The sequence below is a fragment of the Rhineura floridana genome, chromosome 17 (genome assembly GCF_030035675.1).
Source record: "Rhineura floridana isolate rRhiFlo1 chromosome 17, rRhiFlo1.hap2, whole genome shotgun sequence".
NCBI classification, from domain to species: domain Eukaryota; kingdom Metazoa; phylum Chordata; class Lepidosauria; order Squamata; family Rhineuridae; genus Rhineura; species Rhineura floridana.
Window position 1 is genome coordinate 22,861,555 of NC_084496.1, and position 18,802 is coordinate 22,880,356.

General features: G+C 45.0%; 1 protein-coding gene across 6 annotated transcripts in view; it reads left to right on the top strand.

The window, feature by feature from the left end:
- The window catches only part of CLEC16A (C-type lectin domain containing 16A), a 118,912-nt gene that overhangs the window by 49,934 nt on the left and 50,176 nt on the right, over positions 1-18,802 (top strand). For all 6 annotated transcript variants that reach the window (XM_061599171.1, XM_061599174.1, XM_061599175.1 and 3 more), the window contains 4 exons: positions 3,130-3,250; positions 8,578-8,729; positions 12,378-12,582; positions 13,993-14,160. In XM_061599171.1, the coding sequence (XP_061455155.1) occupies positions 3,130-3,250; positions 8,578-8,729; positions 12,378-12,582; positions 13,993-14,160 (646 nt within the window). The remainder of the gene's footprint in view (positions 1-3,129; positions 3,251-8,577; positions 8,730-12,377; positions 12,583-13,992; positions 14,161-18,802) is intronic.

Sequence of the window (18,802 nt, forward strand, 5' to 3'; positions counted from 1 at the left end):
GAGCCTTTTTCCTAGAACAAAACATTGATTCCTTTTTTGCAGGCATTTCTGATTCGTTAGTAGAGATTCTTCCTGACATTCACAAACACATCTTTGACTGTAAGCCTTGGGCTACTCTGTCCTGATTTTCAAAGCTTATCCTTAAAGGCAGGTGAAGCAAGACCAACGGTATGAAGCTTGCTCTTTATCCCGTCATCTCTCTCCAGAAACGAGTGGTGGTAGTCTTCATACCCGAAACCTGCTTTTAAAAACAAAGTTGCATTCCAATAATTTTTCGTCTTACTTAAAAAAAAAAACAGCAGCTGTGTCAATAGAAAGCCACAAACCGCTTCCTTCGTGTAGAGCTCTTGAAGAGTATATTGCTTTGACCAACTTAGGTGGATACTCCATTTGCAGCCTTTCCTAAGAAAAATGAACCTTAGCCATGGTTATTCGGACTGGGTTGATGATGACATGCCCTATGTGAGGCTTTCTTCAAAAAGTTCTCAAAAATGCCAGCTGCTTCCAATGGTGCCACCAGGCCTGTTAGCTGGAGAAAGCTGTGGGAAACAGTGGTGCAGATTTTTAAAACACATCCATTGACTGCCAGTTCATTTCCAGGCCCAATTCAAGATGCTGGTGTTGATTTTCGGAGCCCTAAATGATCTGGATATAAGATGCCTAAATAAACTCTCCTCTACAACCACCCTCTCCAAACCCCACCCATAGTTTAAGGTATTCCTCAGAGGCCCTGCTTCAAGCCCGTTCAATATTTGAAATGTGGTGAGGAACTCTCTGGGAGGGGGGCTGCCTAAACACCTGCACCAAAACTCTGAATCTCCCTCCCAGGGCCTTTGTTGCGTACCCTATCTATTGTTTTTAACATTGGTTTTATTAGTTGTATAGGTCCGAAATGCAGGATTTAAATATTTTAAAAGAAATTAATAAAATATTGCTATGGCTTGCTATGGATCCTCCGTGGCGCAGAGTGGTAAGCAGCGGTAACGCAGCCGAAGCTCTGCTCTCGGCCGGAGTTCGATTCCAACGGAAGGAGGAAGTCAAATCTCCGGTAAAAGGGGTCGAGGTCCACTCAGCCTTCCATCCATCCGTGGTTGGTAAAATGAGTACCCGGCATATGCTGGGGGGTAAAGAAAGGCCGGGGAAGGAACTGGCAACCCCACCCCATATATACGATCTGCCTAGTAAACGTCGTAAGACATCACCCTAAGAGTCGGAAACAACTTGCACTATAAGTGCGTTGACACCTTTACCTTTATGGCTTATTTCAGAACTGCAGGAGGGGGAGGAATGAAAAACCTTCCCCTTCCATGCCCAGGCATTCCCTGAGCAGATGCTCTCCAAACTTCAAAACAGAAAGGGAAGGGGCTTCCCCTTTAAGCATCCTCCCTGCAGACCCCTCACCTGGACTCCTGAGGCCATGGGGCACTTCCCAAGACTCCATCTATAAGAAGATAGGAAGAGCCTGCTGGATCAGGCGGGTGGCCCATTTAGTCTGGCATCCTCTTCTCACAGTGGCCAACCAGATGCCCGATTGGGAAGCCCACAAGCGGGACCTGAGTGCAACAGCATTCTCTGCACTTGTGATTCCCCGCAGCTGGCATTCAGAGGCACGCTGCCTCCGAAAGTGGAGGTAGCATCCATCTGTTTCTCCTTCTATCAGGCCCTATCTCATTGATTCTGTCCCCTCCCACCTATCACCTTGCATGTACACATTCACGCACAGAGAGAGAGAGAGAGAGAGAGAGAGAGAGAGATACACATGTATACACAAACACACACAAATATCCTGGTCAAAATATTCATAGACTTCCTAGCCAATAACCTTTCCAGGAAATCTGATGGCAACGTTAACCTGCCCATGAGCCAAGACCGCTTGTAGCTGCCCAGCTCCTCATCACGCTCTGATCACGTTGCTATCCTGTTTTAGGCTGTCTGCTGATTCTTCAGGCAAGCCTCCCTTCTGGCCAAATGAAAGGAATTGCTCAAAACTTCAGATACACACTATTGTCATCTCCAAAGGAATGACATCATAAGATGGATTTAGGGTTTTGGGGTTTTTTTTATAGATCTGCTAAATATTGCTTTTTATTTTCAATAAAACAAATATGTAATGAAGTGATAGGTTAGTCAACTGTTGTTCAAAAAAGTGAAAGGATGAGGACTAATTCACCAGTTGATGGAAAGTGCAGGAAGGGAGAGCTCTTGCCCTCAGGTCCTGCTTATGGGCTTCCCATGGGCGTCTGGTTGGCCCCTGTGAGAACAGGATGCTGGACTAGATAGATCGCTGGCCTGATCCACCAAGGCTCTGCTTGTGTTCTTAAAGTAAGGCACGGTTTCTGTTCTTCAAGGACTTGCCTAAGATGGATAGCAGCAGCACCCTGCAATTTTTGTAAAGGTTAGAGAAGGAAGAAGCTAAGATGGGTAGAGGTCAGGAATTGGGTTTTCCCTTTATGTTATACAGCGGCATTAATTGCAACTGGACCAGTAGTTGTATATGGACAAAGCAGGTCTTGCAGCAAGCTCCTTGGGAAGCGTGCTGTCAGTAAAAGCTTCAGAGGGGCTTGCTAATGGTGCCGGTCAGCTGATTGGCACTGAAAGCTAGCCCTCATGGCAGCACTAGGTTATCCCCAGAGCTTGGAAAAGTTACTTTTTTTGAACTACAACTCCCATCAGCCCAGTCCAATGGCCATGCTGAGTTGTAGCTCAGAAAAGTAACTTTTCCAAGCTCTGGTTATCCCTGTTTGGGAGTTCCCTGCTGCAACTGATCCCAGTTGCATACCAGTCAGCGCTGTCAGCCCTGCTTGCTAAGGAATAATCAGGAGCTTATTTTAAGTACACTGCCCAGAGAGCCACTCGCTATGGGCGGTCTATAAATGAAACAAACAAATAAATAAATAAATAAAATTAAGCTTCTGATTGTTCCTTTGGAGACACATCCTTAGCTACCCCATACCTGACATCCCAGGTGGGTGTGGTTTGGGGGAAATGGCCTTGTGAGCCAAATTTGGACCCACAGGCTGTAAGCTGCCCACCCCAATTTAAGACGTTGTTTTGATCTGTAAAATTACATTTAAAAAAGGAAAGAAAGAAATAATCAGCATTTCTCGCTTGTGTCTCTTGTGTCCTCAGGCAATCCGAGTCTTCTTTATGCTGCGTTCCCTGTTGCTGCAGCTCCAGGATGAGCCAGAGACTCAGCTGCCTTTGACGAGGGAAGAGGACTTATTTAAAACCGACGACGTTCTAGACTTGAGTGAGTCAAAGGGAGACAAAGTTACATTCTCCAAAGAAGCCAGTGACTCCGTTCATAGCTTCAAGGGGAAATAATAAGAATTAAAAGCACAGCAGTGAATTGGAACTCTTTGGGTTCTTGCTCCTGTTGGGAGTTTTGTAACCCTTCTTTTTCTCCCTCAAAAAGAAAGAGGAGCTTTGCACAATTAAGTTGAGCTACCTGCACTTACAAAGAGTGAGCCATTGTGAAGCTGCCCACAATGCATAAGATCCCTACAGTTTTGCTTGGTGATAAGAATCTTCGGAGCACACCGGTTGAGACAGTCGACCACAGAATCAGAGACTTGTGATATTTGAAGGGGGAGGGGGGCATTGGGGGAATCTCCACACCTCTCAACTCCACCATTTCCTTGTTGTCATCCATCTCCACAACATCTGGAGGTCACCAGCTTGAAGGGAAGGCTGCTGTGTTGTCCTCCTGGCTGCCTAGTTAGGATTCAGTGGTGACACAAAAAGAGAAGATTGGAGGTAGCACGCTGCTGAATAGCAGTTGTTGGAAACCACGGAAGGGAGAGTGCTGTTGTGCTCAGGTCCCGCTCATGGGCTTCCCGTAGACATCTAGTTGGCCACTGTGAGAACAGGATGCTGGACTAGATGGGCCGCTGGGCTGGTCCAGCAGGCTCTTCTTGGGTTCTTCAGCAGCTCCTGCTGTTGGGGTACATAGGCCAGGAGAAGACGGCTGGCTTTACCTTCGCAGTTGGCCGAGCAGAGCCCTTTTTTCTTTGTGTGTGTTGCCACAGTAACACTAACTGGAAGTCATGAGTACCCAAAATAGCCGCACAGTCTTCTTGTAATGTCCCGCTCTTTTTATGAAAATAAATGTCATATGCTGGGAAATCTTAAGAGTCCTTGTTTCCATCTTGGCACGCATAATACATATTAATAGAAAATGTCAGTCATATAATGCATTTCAAAAGAATTAATCTTACTGTAATGGCTGTTTGAGGCCATTGAGCCATAAGTCAGTTCATCTGACCCCTGTGCCTGTGGCAATGCACAAGTCAAGCTGCTCCAGCTGACTCTAAACAAACAGCAATGTTGTTGTGAGCAATCTCAATTCCGTCCACCCCACTGCACTGGCTTCTGGAAGAGACATTGGCACAGGAGCACGTGAGCATTTAACATGGAGGGTCAAAACCCTGTCTACACCTCAAAGTGGACTGCTGGCAAGCCCGATTTCTCACAGCTGCCACTCCCCCCATATCTCCTACCTTTGAGGTTGCCATCTGAAGGGCAACTGGGACTCCTTAGGGGGTGAGGCAGATCTGGCCTCATGGCTGACAGATGATAAAAGTTTTAGCCGTTAAACTTGAAGCAGAAAAGGAGCTGTGCTGCTGCAAGACAGTGTTGAAATGCATTGGAGGTAACACTTAAGTTTGCAATGTGTTGACACATCTGTTGTTGGTGCAAGAAATTGTGAGATTGGGCTATTGAATTGTAGTTCAGGGAATAGGCAGTGCATGGCCAATTGGGACATTATCTAACGAAATGGCAGGACTGCATTGATGTAATTTCTAGTGTTGTCCTAGTGTTTGTGTCTTAGTCTTGGTTCTGTCAGGAAATGACTTCCCTGTGCAGAATTTAAGTAAGCAGTTTGTAAACTAACAAGAAATGAGATTATAATCTATCTGTTGGGTATTTTATATGGGTGTCCTTAAAGCAAATCAAATTGCAGTATTCTTTTTGGCTTTCAAATGGAATGATGTCGTCGTTTCCTGCGTATTGATTGATTGGTACCTGCCTTCCCCTTCTTCATTGATGCGGTTTAATGTATATTCCTGTAACCTTTCTCTGTTTTTATAGAACAATCACAATTGAGCTATGATGCATTAAAGTGCATTTTGCAGTTCATTTTTCCAATGTCTCTTGTCTAAACATAAACAGTTGCACAACCCCCTGATATTTTTGCCATTGCAAAGATTAAATATCAGATTGGTCACTTTTCCTGGAAATCCAAATTATTTATAGTTTATGGAGACTAGCCACTTTCCCCCACTGAGATTTTGCTGTAGGTTTAGGTAATGTGTGTGTGAGAGAAAGAGAGAACACTGCATTTATTGGTCTAGCCAGGATTTGACAACACTCTTATTTAAATCATTTCTGGACCAGCTTACCCTCAGTTGGAGACTGAGGATTTAAGTTTGCACCTCCTGTTTGTGGTAGTTGCCGATGAATTATCCAACCCCAAAGTTTATATTTTACATGCAGAGAGCGTTTACTATTGCTTTGAGCTCCAAACGTCCCTTAACCAGGCCTTCCTTCCCCTCCTTTCCAAGGAAATGGGCATACACCTAACTTGGTCATAGTGCAGAAAATTTCAAATGTAGTATCACAGTCTGTGTGAGAGTTTATCTCTTCTGGATAGGAGGGGACGCATCACTACATTTGAGCCTTTGTATTTTAGGGAAAAAGGCAAGTAGGAGTAGGCACGATAAGAAGTGTATAAAATTATGCATGGTGTGAAGAAAGTGGACAAGGAGAAGTTTTTTCTCCCTCTCACATGACACTAGAACTCAGGGACATCCAACTAAGCTCAATGCTAGGAGATTCAGAGCAGACAAAAGAAAGGCCTTCTTCACACAGAACATAGCTGAACTGTGGATTTCACTTCTATAAGAGATAGCAATGGGCACCAACTTAAAACATTAGACATATTCATGGAGGATGAAGGCTATCACTGGATTCTAGCCACAACGGCTGTGTTGTGCCTCTGAAAACCAGTTGCTGGGGACTTCCCAGGAGGATCCCTCCGCCTGTGCTGCCTCTGAGACGGGCTCCCGTCTTGGATGAAACTTATCCAGTTTTAAATTCAGTCAGAAGGGTTTTTTCTGACTGGGGATGATTTCTTCCGGATAAGGAAGAAGCGTGAGATCTGCCACATAGTTTTGTTTTGATTGTTGGAGCCTGGAATTCGTCAGAATTGTCTGTCTTCCAGCAGTTCAGACAGAGCGAGGATTTTATGCTAGCTCAGCTGGATAAGTGACCCGTTTTCTTTTAACGGACTAGCAGGCAAACCTCCTGTCTACATTTATCATTTTCTTATCTATATAGCTAAAGAGATTTGTCAAAGTAACAGCAATTAAGATAACCTAGATGAGGTAAGACTTTCCTTCTTTATTTACGAAACTAAGGGGGAAGAAAATATAAATAGCTTATCTTTTTTTTTTTATTGCAAAAAGCTGACATGGAAAATTGCGTTTTAAAGATTACAGCGGATGAGAGCTTTCTGATTGGGAGAGATAAGAAATCTTTTTGATTTACAAGACTTTTGTGTAATATATATAAGGGACTATTTTTTCTGATCTACTTTTTTTGTTGTTGTTGTTGACGAATCTGCTCATTCTCTCTGCTACTAGTTATTTGAACGCTGTGAACTAAAAGCTGTTTTTGCACTTCTGGACATTTAAGAGATAAGGACTGTCTAGCGTGTGACGTTAGTTGGTTGGAAAGATTAACTCCTTTGTAACTGGATAAAGAAATAAACTGCTCTTTGCTTGGGACATTGAAAATTGAAGGAGTTTTGTTCTTTTGGTTTTAAGAATGGCAATTAAGAAGATCATGGATGTACAAGGACTTTATTTCTAGACATGCTTCAGAAAATAATGGATGGGATTAACTCAATAAAACAAGAACTGAGAAATAATAGACAAGCGTGGAGAACTGAATTTCATGAAATGAGACAGGAGCTGAAAGAAACTCAGGATTCTATGAGAAAGGAGAATAAAGATAGATCTGGAAAACAAAAAAAGGATGAAAGAGAATTTAAAGGCAAGGTTCAATCTATGGAGATTGGCTTAAATATGGACATGAAAAAAGATTTGGATTTCCTGGTTGTGACGGATCCTGGAGATAAATATTACAGTTTGGAATACAGCGCTGTCTCTGAAGGAATTGAAGAGATTGGAGATAAAGATATTATCGGTTCAAAAAAATTCCTGGACTGGAAGGATTTCATGGAACTTGAAATGGAGAAAGTTAATAGAATTAATCCCTGTTTTGTGTCAATGGAAAAACCTTCAAGAAATGTACTAGTGTATCATGTGGAAAAGAGGAGCAGAGATGCGGCTTTGAAACAATACTTCAGTGTTACGTTTGGATTTGATGGTAAGAAAATATCTGTGATGGAGGAAATTCCTATCAGACTTTTATTATATGACTATGACAGCAAGATTTTTGGGTGCGTAAAGATGGAAGATGGACCCAATATGGATAATGACAGAAGAGCGATTTGAAACTACTGGACTCAGTAGATTTGATGAGTTGGATTAATTGACATGCTTATTTAGCAAAAAAATTGATTGACATATATCTCAAGGATTGGAAACTTCTCTTTGACTTTTTGTGGAAGATTAAAATGATATGATGTTAATGAGATTTGAAACCAACTAAGATAACTGCTGGAGGAAGGTGATTTTATAATCTATTAAGAGATAGGTCTGTTATATATTATAGATTTATAGCTGAACTGTGACAAATCGGAAGTCAATATTTTTATATATATGTATTTTTTTTGTATTGTATTACTTATTGATTTGTGTTGTTTTCTTTTTGTATTGTTTTGGTTTTGAAAATTAGAATAAAAATTAATTGAAAAAAAAAATGAAAACCAGTTGCTGGGAATCGCAAGTGGGGAGAGTGCTGTTGCTGTCAGGTTCTGTTTGTGGACTACCCATGGGCATCTGGTTGGCCACTGTGAGAACAGAGTGCTGGACTAGATTGGCCCTTGACCTGATCCAGCAAGGCTCTTCTTATGAAGGGCTCTTCTCAAGCATTCTGAGAATGAACAAACGTTGTTCATAATGTAACAAGACACTAACTTATCTGCAATGCAGAGAATTGTGAGCTAGTGCAGACAGGGTCTCTCTTAGGGAAATGTATGGCATCCACTTCCAGGGCAGCCTTCCACTTGTGTTGCTCCATATGGGCCTCTGCATGGGACCTTAACACATGAGTGTTTCTTCCCAGAATGGCCTTAGGGAAGCCTCCACCTCCCTGTTGTCCTCCAAATGTTGTTGGATTCCATCGCCTATCAGTCCTACCCAACATGGCAAATGGTCAGAGATTATGAGAATTTTAGTCCAGCAATATCCGCAGGGAACCAGATTGGGGAAGGCTGCTTTAGGCCAAATGTAGCAAGAGAAAATGCGTGCAGTGAATTGGTGTAAGCTCTACAAAACTAGCTGGAAAGACTGCAACCAAGGGTACCTTTTGAGAATATCATTTCCAAGAGAGCAACCATTCCCCTCTGTGATCATTCTTCGTCTTCCTCTCCCTCCTTTTCCACTTTAGATAACAGCGATTTAATTGCTTGCACTGTGATCACAAAAGACGGTGGTCAAGTCCAGAGGTTTCTGGCAGTGGATATTTACCAGATGACCTTGGTGGAGCCAGATGTTGCCCGCTTAGGCTGGGGAGTTGTGAAGTTTGCAGGTCTCCTCCAGGTGAGTGTAAAGATAGCAGGGTATCATGAATTATATCTTGTGTTCTGGGGGGTGAAGGGAGGAGCTCATGGCCTCCCTCAAGCAAGCCGCATCCTTAGTCACCCGTGGCAAACAAAGGTTGCCATTAGGCAACAAGGCACGGACCTTTTGCCAAAGTTGGGTGTAACCCCTCTGCCTTGGTGTGTTTCACCTACAAGGGAGGGGTCTGGGACACTTCCTTAGTTGTTTGTGCTGCATTCACTGCCTGGTAGAGCGTCTGCTTTGCATGCAGCAGGCCCCAGGCATCTCCAGGCAAGGCTGAGAGAGACCCCTGTTTGAAATCCGAGAGAGCCGCTGCCAGGTCAGCTCGACAGTACTGCGCTTGATGGATTGATGGTCTGGCTCAGCTTCCTGTGTTCCTAGGATGATAGGCAGACGAATTTCATTGAGGCTTGTGTGGGTGAAATCCTATCCTGGCGGGATTTACGCCCGCTTGTATGTGTGTTGCGGAACATCTGGTTTAACTACCACAGTTTCAAAGCTTTGTTTACTAAATACGAGTAAGATAAATATGCTAAATAAGACCACTCTCTAGGGCACTAGAAAAAAATCCCAATGCATTTTCAGATGCAAATTGGCCTAATCTGTATAGGAAGATTTTCCAATTCAAATTTTTCCAGGAAACCTACATCATTGCTTGTGCTGCTTGACACAGATTTTGGCCAATGCAAAAAGTGTTTCCCCACCCCACCCCGGGGTCAACTGCGAGAAGCATTCTGGAGGCAGCATGGATGCTGGAGAGAGCCACTGGCATTCCCAATAAGAATGCACTGTAGTGCTGGGTGTTTGCCTACCTAGCCACTTAATTGCAGGGTTGGCTAATCTTTGGCCCTCCAGATGTTGCTGGACTCCAACTCCAGGATCTGGGTTAGCCACTGGTATACAAGCATGTAACTCTACTCCAGAGCTTGGAAAAGTTACTTTTTTAAACTACAACTCCCATCAGCCCCAGCCAGCATGGCTGATGGGCGTTGTAGTTCAAAAAAGTAACTTTTCCAAGCTCTGCTCTACTCTGGATGCACATATTCCAGCTGAAATGTGGTCTCAACACTTTTTGGCCATTTGTGGCAGCACCCAGAATGAGTCAACTTTTGAATATCCACTGTCTGAATTAGACTGACCCCCAGTGTGGCCTATAATTTCAGACCTAGAGTGTAGAAAGTTGATCGGCATTCTGACTTTAGGGAAAGCTCCTGGGAAGGATATGGTGCCACCTGAGGTATTCAAACTGGATGCCCATTGGTGGTCCCCAATCCTAGCAAGGCTTTTTTTCTGAAATTCGCAATACCTGTGTTGTTGCTCCCCTCAAACTGGAAAAGTATTATCATTCTATCCAATTTATAACAAGGGTAGGAGCCTGCTGTTTGTTTATTTATTAATTAAATTTGTTAGTGTGGTGTAGTGGTTAAGGTGTTGGACTACAACCTGGGAGACCAGGGTTGGAATCCCCACATAGCCATGAAGCTCACTGGGTGACCTTGGGCCAGTCACTGCCTCTCAGCCTCATGAAAACCCTATTTGTAGGGTCGCCATAAGTCGGAATCGACTTGGGCAGTACATTTACATTTTTTTTCTTCACAAAAGTGAACCCAAGGCCACTTACAATCAATAAAAAAAAGTTAGAACCAGTTACCAGACCTTAAACAAAATAAAAAGTTTAAAAACACATAACAGTGGTGGAGCAACCCGCCCCCTAAAAGAGGTTACAACATCAAGAACCCTCCAGAAGCCCTCCAAAATTAGGAGCCAAATGCCTGGAAGAAGAGAAATGTTTTTGCCTAGTGCCTAAAACTAGATAATGCTGGAGTCAGGCGTGCCTCCCAGGGGAGGGCATTCCACTGAGAAGGCCTTTCTTGTGTCCCCACCCTTCCACACCTCCTTGGAGGGGACACATGAAGAAGGGCCTCAGGTGCCTAATGCAGGGCCCAGGTTGGTTCATATGGGGACAGGCGGCCCTTGAGGTATTGGGGTCCTGAGCCGTATAAGGCTTTATGAGTCAAAACCAGCACTTTGAACTGAGCCTGGAAACTAGTTGGTTGCCAGTATGGTTGTGTCAGAATTGGTGTGATGTGCTCAGATTGTCTTGCACTGACGAGCAATCTGGCTGCTGCACCAGCTGCAGCTTCAAAGGCAGCCCTGCGTATAACGCATTGCAGTAATTGAGGATTAATTATGACAAAACAAACATTGTGGTCTTCAGCGTAGTAGAACCAAGCACAGGTGGCCAGTTGATCCTCAGCAAATGAAGGTATTTTATTTCAAGCATTACTTTCTTGGAAGGAAGGCACACCTGAATGCAGCCCTAACAGCCTCTTGTTGATCAGTGGGTACTGTTTTAAAATGCTCCTTTTTTAATGGGAGCCAGTTAGTAGTCCCTGCACTCAAAATATTTCAGGGCAATGTAACTGCGTGGCTCCTGTATGGGGCTGAAATTTGGGGGTGGAATGAGGAGGCATATGCTCAACTGGAAACAGTCTGAGGGAAATGTTGGGTCTCCCCCAGGGCACCCTTGCCATGCACTGAAGGTTGGAGGCAGGGCTGCCTTCAATTATTATCGTAAGAGTCATCTGATATTGTTAAAACATTTCAAGAAGCTTGATAGCCTCTCCAAAGACCACTTAGTTAAATCCTGTTATTTGCAGTACGTGGAGAGGAACCAGTGGGCAAATATGTCCCAGTGTGACTTTAGGTTGTTTTTAATGATGTAATGTTGTTACCTGTCCTGGGCCCTTTGAGTGGGCAATAAATATTATAATCGTCGTTGTTGTTATTTCATCATCCTCATCATTATTATTATTATTATTATTATTATTATTATTATTCCCACTATCTTGCAATATCTTGCCAAGGTACTCTTTGCCCTGATTAGAGGATGTTAAATCTTGGAACACAAATAAAATTTGCGACTGGCATGCCAATTAAGATGCCGGCCTGGTTCAGTACTCAAAATTATCACTGTGGTACCCTCATTTTAAGAAAAATAAATCTATTTCGTGCTCAGTTGACCTCACCAGTGCACCATTAAGGAAGTCATTTACTAGGTTACGTCTTCAATTCATGCCTTCTGTGTCTCTTGAGGGCAGATTCTGTGAAGTTCCCATGGAGTGGTGCCTCTGTCCCTGTGGGTTGGGGTCAAGTGGAGGACATTAAACATTATGTCAGATTGCTGGGATTACTGATAACCTCTCATGCTCAGAAGTGGAATGCATTCCTTACTTATCTTTTAAAATTAGAAAGAGATCTGTACCTGCTAATCCTGTTTGGCTAAATTGTAGATGTGGGACTAGCCTTAATATTTGGATAATTTCTTTAGTGGTGTAACTGCTATTTGGTATTCTGGAGTTTATAGTTTTATTTTTCTTTCGTATTAATGCTTTTAATCCAACTGGATGTGTGATGTATTAGAATCACAGAGTAGCAGAGTTGGAAGGGGCCTACAAGGCCATGGAGTCCAACCCCCTGCTCAATGCAGGAATCCAAGTTACAGCATACCTAAGTTAATGTTTGTGTGTACGTCTTGACTTGTTACGTTATGACCTGTGGTTACAACATTAAACAAAATGACTAGGATCTGGGTCTTGACTTTCTGTCCTCTCCCCACCCCCCAAGGATATGCAGGTGACTGGAGTAGAAGATGACAGCCGGGCCCTGAACATCATCATCCACAAGCCGGCCTCCAGCCCTCATTCCAAACCCTTCCCCATCCTTCAGGCCACCTTCATTTTTTCAGATCACATTCGTTGCATCATTGCAAAGCAGCGGTTGGCAAAGGGCCGCATCCAGGCTCGTCATATGAAAATGCAGAGAATAGCAGGTAATAGTCTCTCTCTCTCTCTCTCTCTCTCTCTCTCTCTCTCTCTCTCTCTCCTGATAAATGGACCATGTTTCCTTATGGCTTGGGAAAGTTGCGTTGGTTTATACCAGGGACGGGGAATCTCCAGCCCTCTCTGTCAGGCCCTCAAGAATCCACCCCTTACCAGTCCTCCTTTGCACCCTCCCTGAGTTTTTTTTTGCCTGGCTGGAACTCTGATAATGCTGCTTTCCTACCTAGCTGGAGGCTAGCGAGGGGGTAAAGGAGTGTGCGCAGAAAGTAGCCTGCTCTACAAAGGTAAAATTTACAATAATTGCTGCGCCCGCCTTTGCCTCTGGCCCCGCCCAACACGGGCGTGCGGTCCCTGGAAAAGGTTTTCCACCCCTGGCGAACACCTATAGAAAAAAGGGGGTTGGTGTCATGTACACAATAAATGTCTGAGTAGCCCTGGTAAAGCCCTGTTCACATGCCTGGGCTTATCTTCCTTGCTTCCACACTCTTGCACAACTCTGTTAGCTTTAGCAGGATTTGTTCAAGAGGATTGTGCAGTGAACTGTTCCCTGTGGGCCAGAGCCACCTCCCCCCACACACACACTCTGCTACCCTTAATAGCCCCCAAATCTGCTGCCACCTTATGGTCAGGCTACCACTGAGCATCCTCGTTTAGCTGCTGATATTTAGTTAGTTTCTAAGGATGCTGCACACTTGAGTCCACAGACAAACCCTGTCAAGAATTGTCATCCTGTTGATATCTGAAGCAATCCACATTGATCCTCCAGTACAGAAAGACGCAGCAAATAATCACCCTTCCCACATCAAAGTCACTTTTTCAGAGAACTTAGTTCCCTCCCCCATTGTGTGCCTGTTTTGTTTCTTCTTGGGAATAGTCGTGCAGTGAAAGCCTTAAAACCAAGGGTGGGTCACCTGTGACCCCCCCGTATGTATTTTTGACAGACTCCCAGATCCCATCACCCCCAGCCAGCATGGCTAGTGGTCAAGGTTGATGGGAGCTACAGCCCAGCAGCATCCAGAGGACACCACTATGTTCCATATTCCCTGACCAAAAGGGACTCTTTCTCTTCAAAGTGATACATCACAACCATCATGCTGTGGGAAAGCTACAGCAATTGAGTTTGGGGAACTGTCCAAGCTTATAAGGTCCATTTTGTGATGTAACTCAGGAATGGGGAATCTGTGATCCTCCAGGTGTTGTTGGACTACAACTCCCACGATCCCTGGCCATGCTGGGTGGGGCAGATGGGAGACGGAGTCCAGCAACATCTAGCGGGCCAAAGGTTCCCCATCCCTGATGTATTCCCTTTGAGAGAGTGGGAGAACAAATGGTTTTGACAAGCTGCTGTTCCAGGCCCTTCAGCTGAAGTTGACTTGAAAATGTGTTTCATTTGAACCCAGCTCTCCTAGACCTTCCGGTCCAGCCTTCCAATGAAGTGATGGGCTTTGGACACAGCTCTGCTTCTGTGGCTCAGCACCTGCCGTTCCGGTTTTATGACCAAGCCCGACGTGGCAGCTGCGACCCAGCCGTGCAGCGCTCTGTGTTTGCATCTGTCGACAAGGTCCCAGGTAAGCCCTCCCCCAAACGGCATACTTTAGATAAGGTCCTCTGCCATGGGTTAATTAGCACCATGGGAGCATTTAACATGTGCCAGTGCAAAGTAGTGAATTGATTTCCCTGGCTGCTTGAATGATGATTAATTATAACTAAACTCTAAAGCATTACCGAAATACAAAGCATTTCACAGGCAGTATTTATAACCCTCTAAGATAAGGATTATGTTTCGGATGGGAGGTGCAGAAAAAGAGGGCGAGAGAGGCTCACTCAAAGCCCTCCCAGGTTTTGTGGCAAAGACGAGATTCAAACTCTGGACATGCTCCTTCCCAGCTCAAGTCAACCTGGTGCCCTCCAGACGTTTTGCACTACAGCTCCCATCACCCCCAGTCAGCACAGCCGATGGGAGTTGTCGTCTAAAACATCTGGAGGGCACCAAGTTGGCAAAGGATGATTCAGTCTCTGAGGCACTGCACTGTACCAGCTTCTGCAATGCTATTTTAGAGTTAATATTGTCATCCTTTAAATTCTGGCAAAAGTTGTAATTTTAAGTTGGCTAACTTGGATATTATTATTATTAAAATTTGTTAGTTGCTCTACACAAATATGTGCTCTCAAAGCAACTTTCAGTTAATAAAAAGTAAAAGAGATACATATGCAGCAACTCTTCTTAGGAAGGCTACACAAGAGAAGCCTTCCAAAGTTAAGAACCAAATAAGGTTGTCTTCTCCTTCTTTGTTTCCTATATTCCCCCAATTTTCTGGCCAGTTATCTTAGAAGCAATAATGTTATCAGGCTAGGGTGATAACGTTATCACCCTTTGAAGTTACCCTCTGTACCTATGAGAAGGACCACAGTGTTAGAGCTCTCTGTATGTTGGAAGTTTTACGCTGAGTTCATCTAGCCCAATATTGCCTACTCTGACCAGCTTGGATGGCTTTAAAAGAGCATTGTGGCTATTAATGGCTACTAGCCATGAAGGCTATGCTCTGTCTCCACAGTTGGAGGCAGCATGCTTCTGAATAACTGTTGCTGGAGACCTCAGGAGGGGAGAGTGCTCTTGCGCTCATTTCCTGCTTGCGGGCTTCCCGTAGGCTTCTGGTTAGCCCTTGTGAGAGCAGGACGCTGAAGTTGACGGGCTGCTGGCCTGATACAGCCGGGCTCTTCTGATATTCTCATGTCTGGCAGCAGCTCTCCAGGGTCGCCTGCTGTTTGACCCTTTTACCTGGGAGTTGCCTGGGATTGAACCTGGGACCTTTTGCGCACAAAGCATCTTCTCTGCCACAGAGCTATGAGCTGTGTCATGTTTCTGGATGACAGATTCCCCCCGTTCTGCTTTTGGAAATGGTGGTCTCTTGTGGAGTTTTCTTTAGGACTTCTGAAAGCAAAGTCTTCCCTCTCCCTCCCCCCCCCCCCCCGCTGGTCCTGGCATTTCATACCCCTTTCACACAGCTTGTCAGCTGCCTTTGGGGGTTGCTGGGGGAGAAAGTGAAGGGAAAAGAATACAGGAAGGAAATGTGACCTCCACGCTACTGCGCCTTCAAACTTTGCTCCCCTGTGGCTTATTTAAAGAAGCATTTGTGCGATTGTGGCAGCGCTGGGGAATCTTCTTCAAAACCTTCTGGGGGCTGCCTGCCAACAGTGGGTGGGGCCAGATGCAAAAGTGGGTGGAGCAACGGATGTGATTCTTAACCTTTGTACAGTAGCCTACAGTCCAGCCATGCAAACCAGAGGTTTCGACACACATTCTCTCCATCCAGGCAAACGGGAGGCATTGCCACATGTTCAAGGACACGTTCTAGCCGGGCAAAACCGTTTAAAGGGAGTGCATAGCAGGGCAGGGGGAGGGGTTGCAGTCTAGGGACGAGGGGGTATGGTCTAGGGAGAGTCCCAGATGGGGCCCAGCCCCCCCCCCGTTTATGGTCAAACTTTGGCCTAAATCTTCAACAGTCCATGAGATGATGAAGAAATCCTGGGTATGGTAGGGGTTGCTGGGTTTCCTTGAAGTAGTAACATCCCTCTTTTGATTCTGTTTTGTTTACATGCGGAGTTTGTATATAGGGTGTAACTATTTTCATTTCCAGTTCACACTGTTCGAACCCAGTATGTTTCTCTTCTGGTAACTCAGCTCATGAAAAGTAACCTCTTAAAAATGCAATTTTTGTAGTGTGGGGTTGCTTGGCATAGATCCTGGCTTCATTTATGCCCTGCATGATATATAGTCCTCCATGTTATTGTTAACATAAGGCAATTCTCTGGCAGAAGTAGCCATTTAAAAGGCTGATTGTCATGCGGACAAGATTGCTTGGTCCTGACTTAACCCACAGCCACTCCAAAGAGTAAACCACTCTTCCTAAGGCTCATTGGAGGTGGGGGACACAGCTTTTCCCCCTCCTTCTCCAAGGCATCATTCTGTGGCAGTTCCTGTGTCTAAATCTGCAATGTACCCTGGGCAGAGTGAACGTTCTGTAAAAGGCTGTTAAGTATGCATGGTGTGGAGAAAGTGAATAAAGAAGGTTTTCTTCCCCTCTCATAATGCTAGAACTCAGGGCCACCGAATGAAGCTGGTGGGAGATTCAGGACAGACTAAAGGATGGACTTCGTGGTACGGTACCAAGTTAAACGATGGAATTTGCTACCACGAGATGTAGTAGCGGCCAATAGCTTTACAAGAGAATGAGATAAAATACGCGGGAGTATAAGGCTATCGGTGGCTACCGCCATGTATATATTGTTTTTAAATTGTTTTTAATGTCATATTTTAAAAATTGTTGTTGGGCGGGTAATAGATGATGATGATGATGAGAGAGAAAGAGAGCGAGAGAGTTTTGCGTGTCAGAGGCAGTATGTTTCTGAATACCATTTTCTGGGGATCACAAGCAGGAGAGTTCTCTTGTGTTCAAGTCCCGCTTGTGGGCTTCCCATGTGCAACTGATTGGCCACTGTAAGAACAGGATGCTCGCCTAGCTGGGCCACTGGCCTAATCCAGCAGGGTTCCTCTAATGTTCCCACTTCGTACGCCAAAATGGTTTTAGTATGAGAAGAGAGACAATATCTGCATTGTTTGCCGTGAACCCCTTCCCTTTGTTGTAGGTGTTGGGCTATGGTGCTGCTTAGGGGAATGGTGTATGTAAAATTACCTCAATAGAACATGCAATTCCCTTCCTGCTCTGCTCTACAAACGCTTCCTCAAGGACATAGGGTGGGGGAGAGGGAATCCATGAACCTCTCCAGCGATCAGTTTTTACTCCAGACTTGCAGCACCATATAACCGCAAGCTGGTCATGCAGCAAATGTGAGCCACAGACTTGAGCAGCTTGAGTTATCTTCAGGGGTAAATGCTGTTTCAGGGCCTTCCCTGGGTTGACAGGGGTGCTGGTGTCAGGGGGTCCCCTGTCCCACCAGATGTGATGTGTGCACTGTAAGCTTCTATGAGTTATTTTTCAGCGGGAATGACTCTGGCTCTTTTTGAAGGTAGAATATAGTCTTAGCAACAAAAAGAAAAAGTCAGGATTATCATTTTTATTGCATTTTTATCCCATCATTCCTGCAAGGAGCTCAAGGTGGTGTACATGGTTCTTCCCCACCACCACAATGTTATCCTCCAACAACCCTGTGAGGTAGACTGGGTTGGGAGTTGGTGACTGGCCCAAGGTCACCCATTGAGCTTCATGGCTAAGTGGAGAATTGACACCTAGTCTCTTGGGTCAACTCTCTGCTTCAGAATTTGGGTGTAACTGGAACAGGAAGTAGTGATGCCCAATCAAAGTAAGGTCTGACAGTTCCCCACCCAGCAGTGGGCCTGCTAACGGGCCGGTCAGAGATGTTAACTTCTCTCTTCCCCATCCCCCTTGTCCAGTCTGCATCTCACCAGTGCCACCACTGGCAACCTGGCACCTGTGTTGTTGAAGCTCAGTTTTAAACCCATCTATCCCAATCCTTTCTCTAGTTAAATATAGAGATTTATTGAGGAGGAGAGTGGGCAACAAGGTGGACACCTGGCACAGCCGGAGGGGCATTTCTTCCTCTGTGGCACTGTGGCATAGGCTGCTTCTTTCTGCGCACATGAACAGGCAGGTGCTTCTCGGCCTTGGGCGAAAGGGAATGACGTTATCAAACCTAACAGTTGTATGGCTGGCAGGTGGTCTTTGAGAAACGAGTCGGTTTTTGTACACATCTGGTTAAGCAGTCAGTCAGGGCAGTTGGAAGTGAGGCAAGAGCAACTCCGGTTTGGGTTCTTTTGTTTGTATTCCAGAAGGAAGATAGAGTTTGGGTCCTCCAGCTGGCTAGGCTTGCCTACCTTTTCCTGTGCTCTTCTCTACCTAACTTCCTTCTGTTGTAAACTGATATGCTCTGCGAACCAGACCTGCCCCTCCTTCCTTTGTTGTTTTCTTCGACCATCCGAGGAGAGAGGAGACATCGTTGTCCTTGTTCTCTCCTGAGCCATGAGGGCAATACCAAAGTCTGGGCATTGCACCTCCAACTTAGTTAGAACTAGGTATGCCTTACCTAGCTACTCTGTATTTCTATAAATAAAGGTTGTTGTTGTTGTTATGTGCCTTCAAGTCAATTACGACTTATGGTGACCCTATGAATCAGCGACCTCCAAGAGCATCTGTTGTAAACCACCCTGTTCAGATCTTGTACGTTCAGGTC